Here is a 16041-nt window from a genome sequence, read left to right as displayed (position 1 = left end):
ATTCACTGATCTTTTCAGTGTACCAGCTTTTGAATTTATTAATTTAGTTTACTTTCTAAAGTTTCTAATTCATTGAAAAATTCATTCATTCCCCCTGCCTACCTTGTTTGTTTTTATTTTCTTAGCTTCTTGGATTAAACATTTAGTTATTTTTATTCCCTGTTATTTAATTTCAAAAGCATGTCAGGCTATTCATTTTCCTCTGAGAATGATTTAGGATGTTTCTCATATTTTTATATGTAGTATTCCCATGTCATTAATTTTTAATGTTCTGTAATTGTAGTTTTTATTTCCTCCTTGGTTCAAAACTTATTTGGAATAGCCAAGTATGTTTCCTTACATGGTGATTGAACTTCTATCATCCACTTCTTCTCTGTACCAGTGTGTTCAGGGAAGAGGAGTGGCAGATTTGGGCAGTTGAGGCAGTGATGAGAGATGGCCGGCATACCTTCTTGCCCTCAGACAACTTTCCTTTGTCACACACTTCTCTGTGCGCTCTAAGGCTCGCACCCAGTGGCAGCAATCTGGAGGCTTCATATGAAAACAAAAGTACCTCCTTACCATATCATGCTTGGGGTCCTCAACTGCACATCACTTGAATTGTTGCATAGTGAGTGAGTGACTGAATGTGTGTGTGTGTGTGTGTGTGTGTGTGTGTGTGTGTGTGAAGTAAATGCTTTTGGAGAAGGTAAATCTTTTTTAAAAAATTGTTAGAATTAAATACAAAAATCACGAAAAATATCCTGCTCCCATATCCTGGCCATAATGCTAAGTGATCTCATTGTGCATATTGGAAAACAAATCTTAAAAGGAAAATATAATTATCTGCTAAAGTTCTTTTTCCAAATCAAACTACATATTAAAGGGACCAAGGAAGTTTACTGTTTCTAATTATGGTAAAATTTTTGGCAGAGGGTTTGGTTTTGTAATACAAGTACTGTTTTGACTTTTTCTTTTAAGTTTATTTATTTTGAGAGAAAGCAAGCATGCGCAAGGGAGGGGCAGAGCAAGGGAATCCCACGCAGGCTCCACGCTGTCAGCACATAGCCTGATGTGGGGCTTAAACTCTAGAACAGTGAGATCATGACCTGAGCTGAAGTCCAGAGTTGGATTTTTTAAACCAAGTGAGCCACCCAGGCACCCCTGATCTGTTTGACTTTTGTTTGTTAGCCTATCTTGCGGGTCTGTCCTTGGATAGGTTACACACACCAGCAACAGCCATGTGGAGACATAGGGAGCTCTTCTCCCCAGGGGATCTCTCCGGTAAGAGAGTTTCAAGTCACCACAGAGTCTGAGATTTTCGAGTCACCACAGAGTCTGGGCAATTTGAAAATTTGTTTGGGTCCATGAGCTCCCTTTACTGTTCCTATATCACAATCTATATGGAAGAAATAGTTCTGCTTAGCACTGACTGGGTAAAAATACTAGGTAGAAAACCTAGCAAATTTTGATTAGTCCTATAGCATTTAGATGCTATGCAGGAAAGAACAGTATCATCAAGAGATGATGGAGCAGGGGCACCTGGCTGGCTGTGTTGGTTGAGCGTCCGACTTCAGCTCAGGTCATGATCTCACACTCCGTGAGTGCAAGCCCCGCATCTGGCTCTGTGCTGACAGCTCAGAGCCTGGAGCCTGCTTCAGATTCTGTGTCTCCCTCTCTCTCTGCCCCTCCCCTGCTCATGCTCTGTCTCATTCTGTCTCAAAAATAAATAAAAACATTAAATAATTTAAAAAAAGAGATGATGGAGCAGTATATTTTAGTAGGAGGTGATAGGTTTTTACTTTACTAAACAGTGCTAATAGCAAATAGAATTGGAATCAGGGAACTACTCACTTTGAGGGGCTTCCAAAAAGCCATAGTATTGATATTACATACATTACAGTTCCAGAACTCAGCCTTGCAGAGAGGCAGATATTTTGTTTGAACCCCATAAAAGCTTTGGAAGTCATCCAGTGTATGGTGCGAAGAACCTGGGTTCCGATGTCAGACAGCTCAAGGTTTCTCGGTCTGCCCTCGCTAGCTGTGTGACATTCTACAAGTCGTACGACTCCTAGAATTACTGCTAGTGAAAACGAGACTATCTCATATGTATTGAGTTTTATGCTCAGTGCTTTATCATGTCTTATATTTATTATCTCATTTAATCCTCATGTAAACCTTGTGAGAGAGGTACTTTATCATCATTTTATGAATGAGTAGAGGGAGAACCTAATTCTTCAAGTACACACAATTAGCATAGGATCTGGGGCAAGAAGCAAGTTATTCTGCCTCCGTGTTCCAAATTTTAGCCACGGTCACCTGCCTCTCCAAGCCTCAGTCTCCTTGTCTGCAAGGTCAAAACAATAACTCTCTTATAGGGTTGACATGAGGCTCAGAGATCATGGAATAAGGCACAATGCAGTGACTGCTTCTGAAACTGACAATTCATCATCTCTGACAGCAGTATTGCTATTAGCAGTGATCATAATATTAATCAGTTTCTAACAGGAAGGAGTCACACATGCTTTCTTCTTTGCATACATATCTCTGTGGACAGAGCCAAGCTCTACTCACTTAAGAAAAGCTGGTTGAATTACTACAGTTTCATCAGGGCCAATGAGCAGGGTCACCAGTGACTCAAGCACCTGATTTGTGACCATTTGGATGCCTGCCTAGAGGTATCAGCCCTCTAGTAACATGCTCCTTTCTGTAAGATAGCTTTTCTCCTTCATATGGGACGTTAGCCATGAATCTGGGTCCAAAATCCACACGTGGTATAATTTGTGTCGTTAGCTTCTTCCCGCAAAGAGAAGATTTTCCTGCTGGCAATGCTAGCTGCTATTTTGGGATTTTGCCCAGGAAACTTTGTCAACTTATCTGATCCTATAGCATTACATACATTTTTACAAACTGTAGCAAAATCAGAAATCTCTGTGCAAGCAGAAGTCTGTTCAACAGTCTGCACTCAAATGCCAGTCCTTTCTTAAACACTAACAACTAACAGAGAGCAGCATTGCAAAGCATCAGTCACTACATAATTGTGCACTTAAGGGCTGGAAGGTGTAAACATTAAAGATACACCTTTTTGCTATGGAGCTACTTTTATTTGTTTTTACTTTTTTTTTAATGTGTGTTTATTTTTGAGAGAGAGAGAGAGACAGAGCGTGAGCAGGGGAGGGGTAGTGAGAGAGGGAGACACAGAATCTGAAGCGGGCTCCAGGCTCCAAGCTGTCAGCACAGAGCCCGATGCGGGGCTCGAACCCACCAACTGCGAGATCGTGACATGAGCCAAAGTCAGACACTTAACCAACTAAGCCATCCAGGTGCTCCACTATGGAGTGACTTTTAGGCTACACATACAGAATGCAACAGCTGCTGTCCAAAGCCTCCCTGCACCAAGATGCTTGTCTGGAAAAGCCAAGCCTGGCCAGACCACTTCTATTCCTCAGAGGACCCTGCGAGTTGTCTCTCTTACCCCACAGCACATGGACAGGCAAGGAATGCACAATCCATGTCTAGAGCCCCTTCTGCTCCTGCCCTACAACCATGATGGCTCAAAACCATAGGTCATATGAACGGTACTTGGCTAGTATGTCACACAATTATTTGAACATGCTACTAGGCTAAAATCTCCCTTTGTTTATTTTTAAATGTGTGTTTATTTGTTTGTTTGTGAGAGAAAGCACCACCTGCAGTGTGTGAGGCAGTAGTGGGGAGGGTAGGAGAGGTGTCCTCTGGGTTCCTAAGTGGATAAAACAGGTGATCTTAAGCACAGAGCCTAAGAAAGGCTGGAGCCTGCCTTGTTAAGAGCCACACCCACCGCTTTCCACTTAAACTTGATTATTTGACAAGCCTGCCCCAAAGCTCCCTGATAGGGAAATAGAACAGACTCTCTGCTCATTACTGCTTTCCTGACAGACTTGAAAGACACCTCTGATCCATGAAAGTCAGATATTATCGGCAAGGACTTATCTTATCTTTCAAGACTCTAATCTTTCTAAATAGGCTTGTTTCCTATCTGTTCAGCCCTTCTAGGAAGCTCGGTGTTTTATTTCTAGTAACAACCAACTTTTTACCCACATTTGATCTTGGGCCTCACTTCACTTCTCTTGGCCTGCTTCCTCATTTGAAAAATGAGACAATTAGACTAGAAACAGGTCTCCAGCCCCTTGTAATTCTAAGGTACCCTAATCTGTGACTTCTTGGTGACACCTTACTGCCTCATGCTTAATAAAACTATCCGGATGTGATTAGACGAGCAAATAGCAGCGGTCAAACTAGTCTACCTAAAACTCTCCAAAAGCAGAGGTGGTTGGCAAAATTTGGGATTTGAACAGTTTCTGAGAATCTCCCTCAGTGTCCGTGTTTACCCACAAAAATACCATGGCAATTTTAATGGGCTGAAAATTTTATGTAAAGGATGAATATAATACGTGAATCTCTTCTGAAATCTGCACCTTTTGTTTATATCAGTGCTGAAGCAAGGTGTCTGAGCATAGCCTGATCCAGGAGAGACTGAAAATCACTGCTTTGGGGGATGCCCCCTGGGACCAAGCTGTGAAGCATAGGGAGAAATGTAGGCAGCGAGTTCCTCTTCCCAGCCCCACCACCCTGCCTTTCCGTTCCCTCTGCCCTTCCTTCAGAAGCCCCCTCTCACGGAAGTTCCCCAGAGGTAGGCTGCTGTGAGCTGGAATCATACCCTCAGCACCAGATGCTCATTTACTCTCCTTTGTTCCAATCCAGTCTGACTGACCATTGGTAACCTGTCCATTACCATTTCCAGATAAGTGCATTTTAACTGCCTTCCTTTGGAAAACAGCTTCACATAAATCAGTGGTTCTTAATGCTTTCAGGCCTAATATCTGTTTTATATTCCAACTATTTTGTGACATCTCCTTCATGAAATGCAATGAAAATCACAGAAAATATAACTTACCTACTTACTATATAATGCCAAAATTATTTTTATAAAATGGCCATTAGAAAAGTAACTTTCTAACTGAGGCTGCGTGGCTCAGTCTGTTAAGCATCCGACTTCAGCTCAGGTCATGATCTCACGGTTCATGGGTTCGAACCCCACATCAGTCTCTGCGCTGACAGCTCAGAGCCTGGAGCCTGCTTCAGATTCTGTGTCTCACTCTCTCTCTGCCCCTTGCCCATTTGCACTCTGTCTCTCTCTCTCAAAAATAAATAAACATTAAAAATTTTTAAAGAAAAGGGGTGCCTGGGTGACTCAGTCAGTTAGGCGTCCGACTTCAGTTCAGGTCATGATCTGGCAGTTTGTGAGTTTGAGCCCCTCATCAGGCTCTGTGCTGACAGCTTGGAGCCTGGAGCCTGCTTCGGATTCTGTGTCTCCTTCTCTCTCTGCCCCTCCCCGACTTGTGCTCTGTCTCTCTCTATCAAAAATAAATAAATGTAAAAAAATAAAAATAAATAAAATAAAATAAATTTAAAGAAAAGTAACATATTTTTCTCAAATGGGTGTTAGAAAAGTAACTAATAATATATTTCAATATGTAAAGCTTAGAAGATGTAATAAAGTAGCTCAATGTTTGCTCTATACCTAAAGTCACAGGAACAGCCACAAATAAATTATTGAACTAGTGACAAATACCAAACCCTGCTCACTGGTCCCTAAATGCCAGTAGCATCTCCCAGCCATTTATTGTGACAACCTCCTGCCCATAATTTATTTTTCAAATTGCCTTTTAACACCCTAGATCGATGATCCTGATGTGAGAAGTTTATCCAGTTTAGCAACCTCAAGAGAGGTATTTTGGTTTAAAGAATATTTTTCTGCCTCTGTCACCATGCAACTACTCTGTCCTTTCCCTATTTTTTTCCCCAAAGACTCGGGATATGCATGTCACAGTGCATTACAAGCTCAACAATACAAATTAACACTTATGGAGTGCTTCCCACATGTCAAGCACTTTTAAAATACTTTTGTATGTATTAATTTATTTAAACCTCATAACTCCATAAGTAATATTATTATCACTATGTTCCAGGGATGATAATAATAGGCACTGAGAAATTAGGCAACTTGACTAAGAATTACACATCTAGCTACATCTAGCTTCTTGTGGAAATCAACTCCTTTGATTATTATAATGTATTTTTAAATTTTTTTAATGTATGTATGTTTGTTTGTTTGTTTGTTTGTTTGTTTAGAGAGCAAGCCAGGGAGGGGCAGAGAGAGAAAGGGAGAGAGAAATCTGCACTGCACTCTCAGTGCAGAGCCCCATGTGGGGCTCGAACTCATGAACCATGAGATCATGGCCTGAACCAAAACTAAGAGTTGGACACTCAACAAACTGAGCCACCCAAGACGCCTCCTATAATGATGGAGTTTTATAATTAGCAAAGCACTATCTTTGTTTTTATTTTAGGAAAGAAACATTTCAGGGATGAAAGGATGTTTCTTTTTCCAGAGCCCACGTTATCTAAACGTTTGAAATTTGAGCCCATGTTTTCTTGGCTTGCTTTATGCTTTCAGCACGTAATTAGGTAGCTTTCTTAATATTTTCATTCAGTTGTTTCATAATGGATTTTCTCTTCTTGGCATGTCATCTATATACGAAATTGCAGCTCCATTCATTTAAAGACTGGGAATGCAAATCTTTTTTCTGCACTCTTTTTTCATTGCCAACTGTCTTGCATTGAAACAGGCTTGTTTCAGCTGAGTTAAGAGGATGGCCTAAAAAGCACGTTCTGTGCAGAGTGGAGGGACATGTGGTCAGGACTCTCCTAAATGTGTCAGAAATCACAGTCCTGCATCATTCAGGGAGGAAATGCCTTTCTGCCTGGAAATAGCCACAGAGTTGTTTTAACAGATCATTTTTATCAACAGTTTAGGGTTGAACTTTTTACCTTGATGTGGCTGCTTGTAGGGACAACAAAGTAACGTATTCGAAGCAAACCTACAATGTATTTATTTTTCCTTTCAGAGGGAAAATGATCCCATCTGATCTTGAAAGAAGGATCCTTGAAGCCAAACAGAAAGTAAGTTTTTGTAGAGAGTTAACAAACCAAGGGTACATATTTCTATTTTCATCCAGTGGAGAACACACTGTGGCTTTGTTTTAAAAAGAGGACTCAATTCTCAACCTCCAAGCCTTACTGAGAATGTGGGATTTTGCTTCCAATCACTGTTTATGTCTCTGAGTTGTAGACTCTGCTTTGGAAAGGTCTAAGTTGCTCTTTAAATAATATACACTGTGGTAATGCACATAGTGATGCTGTAAGAATTTCTAAAGCATTTGTCTTTCTCTGTGCTGAGGGTTGACATTAAACAGACATACATTTGAAAGATCATTTTCACAAGTGGAAAACATCACAATGTTAACGCAGCATGAGTTACCGTTGTATGGGTATTTGAAAGGGGCCAATTTTTCCTGCCTACAAATATGGATACTATTGGCTCTCTAAGTATCTTATTTTTTAGGAAACAATTTAGAACTCTTGGAAGGAGCAAGTTCTGGAGACCTAGAAAGTCATTTACATCTCTGGATGGTTTGCAAACCAGAGAGCTTGTTTGTAGAACTCCCTTAAATGTAACTTTTTTCTTTTTTTGAGAGAGAGAGTGAGAGCATGAGGAGGGGAGGGGCAGAGGGAGAGGGAGAGAGAGAATCTTGAACAGGTTCCATGCTCAGCACAGAGCCCGACGTGGGGCTCAATCCTACATCTCTGGGATCATGACCTGAACCAAAATCAAGAGCTGGATGCTCAACCGACCTAGCCACCCAGGAACCCCTAAATGTAACTTTTAGTGGATATAACCTACAGTTCCTAGTTCAACAGAAAACATACATTTTATTATTATCAACTCAGGAAAAATTATTCCTCTTCATATGCCTTTTTTATTTCCTACACAGTGGCCAGAAGGTTCCCCTTGTTTCTGAAGTAGAACTACTCCTGTTAGCACAAACCATAAGATTAAACCTTTGCTGCCACCTAAAGACAGATTCTGTAACATCCTGTCACATCTCCCGTTATGTTCACACCGTTTGAGACATTCTTCTACCTTCTTCCAGCAATTTTCACTTAGCCAGGGCCAGAGGACTGCTTAGATGGATAAGAGTCATGGCTTATTATATAGTCTCACATGAACCCGTCCCGCCCAAGACACCAAATAAATTTATATCTGAGAATTTTCCAACTAGGAATAATGGGCCGGTCAGATTTCCTTCTCTTTGTTCTTTTGTCTGCTCACTCTAAAGGACTGTTACAGAAAAGGAAGACCAGAGAGTGGGCCAAGGTGGGGGGGAAATCTACCTGGAATAAATAAATGGCTTGTGGGCACCACAAAGCTTCCTCACCTATGGGTCCAGTGCAGCCTCTTCTGAGAACCAGAGTGTCTATTCTCATAAGACTGACTGACAGGTCCAACAGAATGGCCTGGAGAACTCAGATCCTGGAGAGTGAACATCCTTCCAGGCTCCAGGGTGTCGATGATCCTGCTGATGGTTCCAAAACTGCAGATGATGGGGGAGAATTTCTACTGTTTTCATCAGCTGTTTGAAAAAATTCTCAAAGCCCTATTTGACCTTATTTGGGGCTTTCTCGTTTGCATAGGGATTTGTTCCTTTCCTTGTGAGTGCCACAGCTGGGACCACTGTGTATGGAGCATTTGACCCCCTCTTGGCGGTCGCTGACATTTGCAAAAAGTACAAGATCTGGATGCATGTGGATGTGAGTATCCCATAGGAACTGCCACTAAAATGTCCTTGCATGTTTATTCATTTGGGGCTCGTGGAATGAAGTCTGTCTTTTCTCTCTCTTTTTTTTTTTTTTCCTTTGGGAGCTTCTTTTTAGAATAGGGATATTTAAGATTTTAAGATTGCAGAGACAAAGCAGCACACAACTCACATAGCACACAATGTTGACTAGAGGAAGTTGGAGGCTGATGATGCGTTAATGTTCCCAACATGATAATATTCTCATTTCTATGACCAGTATCCAAGCTGAGCACTTAGCTCTTGGTTCATTGGCCCATAACATCCATGGAGGAATGCAGCCTACATACGTACATACACAGTCACACACATGCAGATTGTACTTCCCTGTGAGAATGATCAAAAAGGCATAAAGGAGTTACGTTTCCATGGGAAACCCAAAGGATAAAATCTCAAACTCAAGTCAGGTATTTGTATATTTGGAGAGGAAAGCAGACTTGACAGCTTGCTAGGAGATATGGGACACCAATTTCCAATTTCTTAGCTGGGTCACTTAAGAAGATATTTCATATTTGAAATGTTTTGACTCCAGGCCTGGGCACACTAAAATGAAGATGTGCCCACCAAAGCATTTTCAAATGAAAAAACGTCAAGTTTTCCATGGACAAAATGAAAAGATTTAAACTTCAACCATTGTAAATCAAAGTCTGGCTCAAAGATCAGCTGTTACCTGCAAAATGTTTGTTACTAATCCATTATTACTAACTAAGGATGAGCCAGGTAAATTTCCACTATCCCAGTGTTATCCTGCATGGCGGGTATCAGTCTTCTTTTCCTTCCCTGATTCACAGTGTGAGTTGTTTCTTAGGCTACCAATGACTCCATCCGTTTTAGAAATGAAGACACTAACAAAAGGTTGAACAATTCCAGTAGCATTATGACCTGGGTCTCGGAACTGGAGAGCCTGTTAAACCTTGCTAGCTGATTCAGGAAGAGGATTAACCTGACAACATTAAAAATAACAATGTCTGTGTCTCCTAAACCAGCAGATGCTGCTGTCTCCCCTCCAGGATTTCTACTTAAAATAGAGAGATTTCTTAACCAATCGTATTTGCTTTCTTTGAAACATATCAAATTTAGCACTTACTCGTATTATCTTAAATGTTTATACTTTTATAATTAGATTAGAAAAATTCTTAAAATAGTACCCATTTGAAAAATTGGATAATTTTTCAACCTGAAATTATAACAAACTAAAAAATAAGTAAATAAAGCTATTGTACCCTAACAGGTGGGGTTTTTTTTCCTTAAAATTATCCCAGGATTATTTTTACCCACAAAGAATGTCAACATTTTCCAATGAATCTCCATCTTGACATTTTTTTAAAAGAGATCACTACATCAGTACACTAATTCAAATCTTCAAACTTGAGTACAAATTTTTAAAAAACATGTTCCTATCGCTCAGGGAATTGACTGGTACACATTCTTCCTGCTTGTTTCTTTCTTTCTTTTTTGGGTAGAGAAATTATCTTATCCAAAAGTACACATTAGTAAAATAGGATCATGAAGCTGCTTATTTCCTCTGGAATTATCCAGACTCATCAAAGGAGTTTTCCTTACAACTCAGAAGCAGCCTAATGGGTACCTAGCTCATCCTCTGTAATGCCAACTGGGGAGACAATAGGGTTTCTCATTTTGAGATCATGAGTTTCATTAGCACTATGAGTAGTGGTGATAAGTTGGGGAAAGGATCTTTTTTCTTATGCAGACAGAAAAAATGTGCCCCCCAATTTGTCTCCTTCCACTTGTATAAATGTAGTGTGGAACCTAAAATCTTAGAACAGCCCCCAATTTAAGCTTTGCAAGTCTAGTACCAGAATAAGGTGGCCAACCCCCTAAATTGCCTGGGGTTGAAGAGATCACTTTCACCCCACAAGACTATCACTGTTCTGGGAGACACCAAACTTTAGAAATCTAGGCAATGAAAACCCACTACCTTTTTCCTTGTATGATCTTCCTTTTGCAGGCAGCTTGGGGTGGGGGATTACTGATGTCCCGGAAACACAAGTGGAAACTGAGCGGCGTGGAGAGGTATGCCCATTTTTCTTGTTAACTACGTAAAGCATGAAAGCTAAATATAAAAGCAAATTACACACAATTTCTAAGAACTCTTAGAATACAGGTGAGCCCATTCTGTGCAGTGTTTGTGTGCCTTGTCTGTGTGGTCATTGACACATGTGTATTATGTGTAAACAACAAAAAGAAATCAAATTCCCATATCAAGTGGCCCAAGCAGAATGTTTCTCCAATAGAGATTCCTAACTGCAGTCCGTGGTTGGCCAGAGGACTCAGGAATGACCTTCCTAGAATCTCTGAACCAACTACCAAAGTTGTTTAAAACCTCTTAGCAGGTCATAGTTTTCCAGGGAGAGGATCTGTAGATTTCATGCTCCATAAAAGGATAATATTGACCGCTTTAAGGAAACCAATAAGTAAATTTGCACCCTTATAGTTTATTAGTGTTGCAAGCATGGGTCTGGGGTTTGATACAGCCCACTGAAAGCAAGACCTACTTGTGATAACATCATCTCATGGTTATAATTCCATGATAATTTTTTTTTACATAGTTCTGATTGATGCAGCAGAGTACCTTTTCTTTTTTCCCCAAAGACTAAGCAGTAGATGGTTGAGAAAAGCAAAGGAGGTTATATTTGATTAGCACAAAACATATGCAAGTCTGAAGAGAAAGGAAAAAAAATTACAGAATGCAAAATCAGCCCCAGGCTTTGCTGACCATGTGCAAAGGAAGCTCAACGTTCCCAGTTCTCCCATTACACCGTGGCAGGTCAACAGCAATGGTTAGCTCTGACACTCAGGCAGCTGAGAGAGCCTGAGTTCATCCGAGGCCAAGTGCCCCCCATGCCCTGCCAGTAGCCAGATGCTGCCCAGGAAGAGCTTCCCACTGGCTCTGCCCCTAGACATCTTGGCACAACTTCTGTTCTGGGATGAGGAGAGAGGCCAGTGGAGTGTGGGAGCGTCTGTCAGCACTGGTCGTGCAGGCAGCCAGACCAGAATGAATGCGTGAGGCATGCTCTGCAATACCCAGGCCCATTCACATGCAGAGAGCCCGTGAATGTAGAAAGAGGGGTGGGGGTTACCAAGGCAGAGTCAGGGGCACACTGCCTGATTCATGGAAGACTCGAGATAGACCAGCTGAGGCTCTGGTCAGTGGGATAGCTGTCCCTGAGTCTGCTGGCTGGGGTCAGTGCCCAGCTGTAGAACTGCTTATGCTCGCTGATCGCTGGTACCCATTTAGGTGTGGGAGGCTGAAGGCAGGCATAGCCCGCTCCCAGAGTGAGCCGGTCCTGGCCTCTGCCTCTAGTCCTCAGGTGCTTCTCCCATGCCCAATTTCTTTTCTCCCCGTGAAGATCTGAATGAAACCAGACACGTAAGGAGGAGGCAATGCACTAAGCAGGGAGAGGCAATGCACTAAGCAGGGAGAGACAATGCAAAAAAAAAAAAAAAAAAAAAAGAAAAGAAAAGAACAGCTTGGAAGGTGCCTGCTCAGATGATCAGAACAAGAACAAAATTCTCGTGCTTTTGAGAGAGGTGGCCTGTACACAGTACTTCTCTCTTCTATGAGTTTCTTTCTCTCTAGCACAAAAAGTAAGCATCTATTATTGTACCTTTAATACACCTGGGACTCCAAGTGCTGAGAGTCACGGAGCGTCCTCCGCCAATGATGACTTAAAAGCTCACTAAATTACTTACCCTGAACCTGGGAAAAATAAACACCCACACACTTTTGTACTAAAGACTATTATTTGAGAGCAAAGCTTAGAACATTCACTGTGGAACATAGAGTCTGTTCCAATAGCCATAGTTCTTGAAACGGTATTATAACTAAATCTACTAAGTGGGATAACGAAATATGAAGTCCCAAAAAATGAGGGACTGCCACTTGTCTACCTGAGAGCATCCATCTTGCCGACTTATTAGCAAAAGGCACACTATCTTTGGCAAATAAGGTTGTAGGGCCAGTGGAAAGCCCTGGGCATAATGTGTATGGGCCTAAGTTGAAGAAAGAAATTTGCCACACTTGGGAGTATACATTTTCTCAAAGATTCACTCTAAAGTGGAGGAAATCCATGGATAATTCTTGTCCCCAGATCAAGAGGTTCCCCAGTGGTCACAGGGTCCCCTATGACATCCTTATAACAAAATGGCACGTGTCACCAGAGCCTGCCTGGCTTCCCTTGGAGTGCCTACCAAATTCTCAGAAAGCAACCTTCTTCCTCGCTAACACTGTCAAATTTTCTAGAGATGTCATAGCTGAGAGGACTTGCCAAAAGCCCTAATACTCCAAAGGATGCTTCTGTGTGATGTAAACTGACTCCTTTAATCCCTCCCCACAGCAGGTTGCTGCTTACCTGTGATAACCCTTTGTGGTGTCCCACTCTCCAGGTTTTCCAGCCCAGCTGGAGGTCCTGGCACGCCTTCTACCATATTACCAATTATTGCCCTCATCCCTGCCCCGAGAGCTATTTAGAAACTCAATTCAGTAGCTACTAAACCTCTGCCATATGCAAGGCACAGCGAGAGAACAAAGACTAACGTGGTGTGAAGCCTGTTTTCAAAGGGTTTAGAATCTAGTAGGGAAGAGTGACAGTCATTAATGGATTAAAATTCAAGGCAGAGGAAGTAAAGGCTCAAGAGACAGACAAGCGAGCTGCTTGGCAAGCACAGAGAAAGGAATGATTCCTACTCAACAGGGTTATTAAAGGAAGTCTTCACACAGGGGTGGGCATTGGCGCTTCATGAGATGGAAGTGGAAGAAGAGCATTCAAGGTGAAGAGCTAGCTAGGACATGGAGGTTGGAAAGAGTCCTTGGAGAAAGTCCAGATAAGTTTGGTTGGAGCCTTAGACGGACTCATGGAAGTGACTAGTAAGCTCGTGGAGTGTCCACAAGTCCTGCCCAGGGAGTCTTGGTGGAGAACTTGCCTCCTGGGCCATGTCAGGATCAACAGAAATCCCCGAGCTGAGAATCACTGCTGTAGGAGCCACTATTTCACATGGAGAGCCTTGGATTTCAAAGGTTGGGGGCACAAAAATGAAAGCCCCTACTGTGGCTTTCAAAAATGAAACCCATGGAGGGGTTTGAGGAGACGAGGCGGATTACCTCACCTGCCGTTTGGAAAGACAGCTCTGGATTCAGGAGGAGATGGAAACCATTGAGCTTTTGGGAATGTCCAGGTGAGAAGTGGTAGCGGAGGTGAGAGAAGCTAAGGGTGCAAACTGGGGCAGTAGCAGCAGGGAGGGAAATGGGATGAACCCAGGAGTGTCGCTTCCACCAAAAAGGACAAACTATTCACAGAGACTTGCTCGTCTATGGGACCAAGTGTGATTTTTTTCTTTAAGTTTTTGGTTCTTATTTCTTTAAACTTTCTTTTTCCTTCTTTCTTTCTTTCTTTCTTTCTTTCTTTCTTTCTTTCTTTCTTCTTTCTTTCTTTCTTTTTTTCTTTCTTTCGAGAGCAAGTAGGAGAGGGGCAAAGAAAGAGGGAGAGACAGAACCCTAAGCAGGCCCTGTGCCATCGGCACAGAACCAGATGCAGGGCTTGAATTCACAAACTGTGAGATCGTGACCTAACCTGAGATTAAGAGTCAGATACTTAACCGACTGAGCCACCCAGGCACCCCAGGACCAAGTGTAATTTAAAGAACAAGGACTTCTGTTTACCTCCCTTGCTTCTGAAACATTGTGTGTGTGTGTGTGTGTGTGTGTGTGTGTGTGTGTATGTGTGTGTATGTGTGTGTGTGTGTGTGTGTGTATATATACATATATATATATGTAATTAGAGTGTGATATATATGTATATATATCACACTCTAATTACAGTGATATATATATATATATCACACTCTAATTACACGAAGAGCATTGTACATTACAGAATGCTTAAACACTATCTGTACGCAATACTTTCTTTTGCCTTACTTTCCAATACTTTAAGAAATTCTAGAGACTTTCCACCTTGGCAGATTTTACAGTCTTGCATAATATGTCAAAAGGTATGGGGGACATTTTTTTTGTAGATATCTTTGACCAAGCTGACATCTTGAAACATCTTCCTTAAAAATTACAACAAAATCTAGCACCAAGGACTAAAGAATAAAACACTTTATACAGAGATTATTATTATTATTACTATTATTTAAATAAAGCTGCAAGGGGTGATGTCATGAGAGCAGGAAAAAGAAAATGATACTAAAACACTGAGGTTTGAGAGCTGGTTGTGTGGGAGGAAGACAGTGTGAGGCACTGAGGCACAGAACACACAAGAAAGGATAGATCTAGAAGGATGAGGAGGGGGTAAGTTAATGAGTTCGTGTGGGGTCTTCTGAGTTTGAGGCACAAATGAGGGCACAAGGATATGTCTTAAGACAGCCCTAAGGGATTCATTTTTTCTAACTTAAAGTAAATCACAGAAGCCACATAACTGAGTCTCACAGCAAACACTTTGAAATGAACCTGAGGCTGTTTTTCATAAATTGCCAACATTTCTCAAATAAACTAACGGCACATCACTGAATCACTGTGTGCAGCTTTTTGCCATGTTTGTGAGGCAGCCCCGCTGAGAGAGAGGCAGGACAGGAGACTCAGTGACAGGCAGTTGTGAACCTCAGCAGCTTCCACTCTAAAAAGACAAGTTGGCCACTGCATAGAAACAAACACCTCCAGTCAGAGAAATGGAGAACAGCTATTGTCTTCTCCATCAGGTGTCGTTATTAACAAAGCTGAGTTTCATCAGGATTAGTTATATAGCTGTAGAATATTATAGAAGCAATATATATATATATGCTTCATGTCACCAAGCATGGAAATGATAGAATTGAAACTGATAGCAAAAGCCAACCTTATTTAATGTTTACCATGTATCAGAAGATGAGCTGGGCCTATTCACTGATTCAGATGAGATCCCCAGGCCAGTAGGCGTTCTCCGACTGGCCGGCTGATGCCCACCATTCATCAGGTAAACGAATGAGACTGTCCCAGCTTCTCATTTCTTCCCAGTGTTCTTGCACCTTGAGAGCTGAGAGGAGGGTGAACCCAAGTATTTTGTTCCCTCAGAGGAGGGGAAGTAATTTCCCACACTCCGGAGGCAGCTGCCATGGCTGTTCTCCTTTCCCTCCTGCTGTGAGTCTCTTCATACTGGGGTCACACTCATGATTCTCCGCCCCAAGGATCCCTCAGGCTCTCGGAAGACATGCACAGAGGCTCACCTTGCAATGGGAACTCATTCATGGAGGGAACTGCTGCTTTCCCTGGAGCTGGGGGAGGAGCTAATTGAGTAGTCCAGAGAGAGTGAGGGAGAGAAGTTGA

The 16041-nt window shown here is 41.9% G+C and overlaps 1 protein-coding gene across 1 annotated transcript in view; it reads left to right on the top strand.

The window, feature by feature from the left end:
• GAD2 (glutamate decarboxylase 2) overlaps nucleotides 1-16041 on the top strand; it is an 87103-nt gene that overhangs the window by 45522 nt on the left and 25540 nt on the right. Inside the window, exons 9-11 of the mRNA XM_025930095.2 lie at nucleotides 6930-6984; nucleotides 8557-8673; nucleotides 10687-10751. Of these exons, the coding sequence (XP_025785880.1) occupies nucleotides 6930-6984; nucleotides 8557-8673; nucleotides 10687-10751 (237 nt within the window). The remainder of the gene's footprint in view (nucleotides 1-6929; nucleotides 6985-8556; nucleotides 8674-10686; nucleotides 10752-16041) is intronic.

This window comes from Puma concolor, chromosome B4 (assembly GCF_028749965.1).
Source record: "Puma concolor isolate L17-30 chromosome B4, mPumCon1.1.hap2, whole genome shotgun sequence".
NCBI classification, from domain to species: domain Eukaryota; kingdom Metazoa; phylum Chordata; class Mammalia; order Carnivora; family Felidae; genus Puma; species Puma concolor.
The sequence above is the reverse complement of the archived record's forward strand: the minus strand, read 5'-3'. Positions and strand labels throughout refer to the sequence as shown.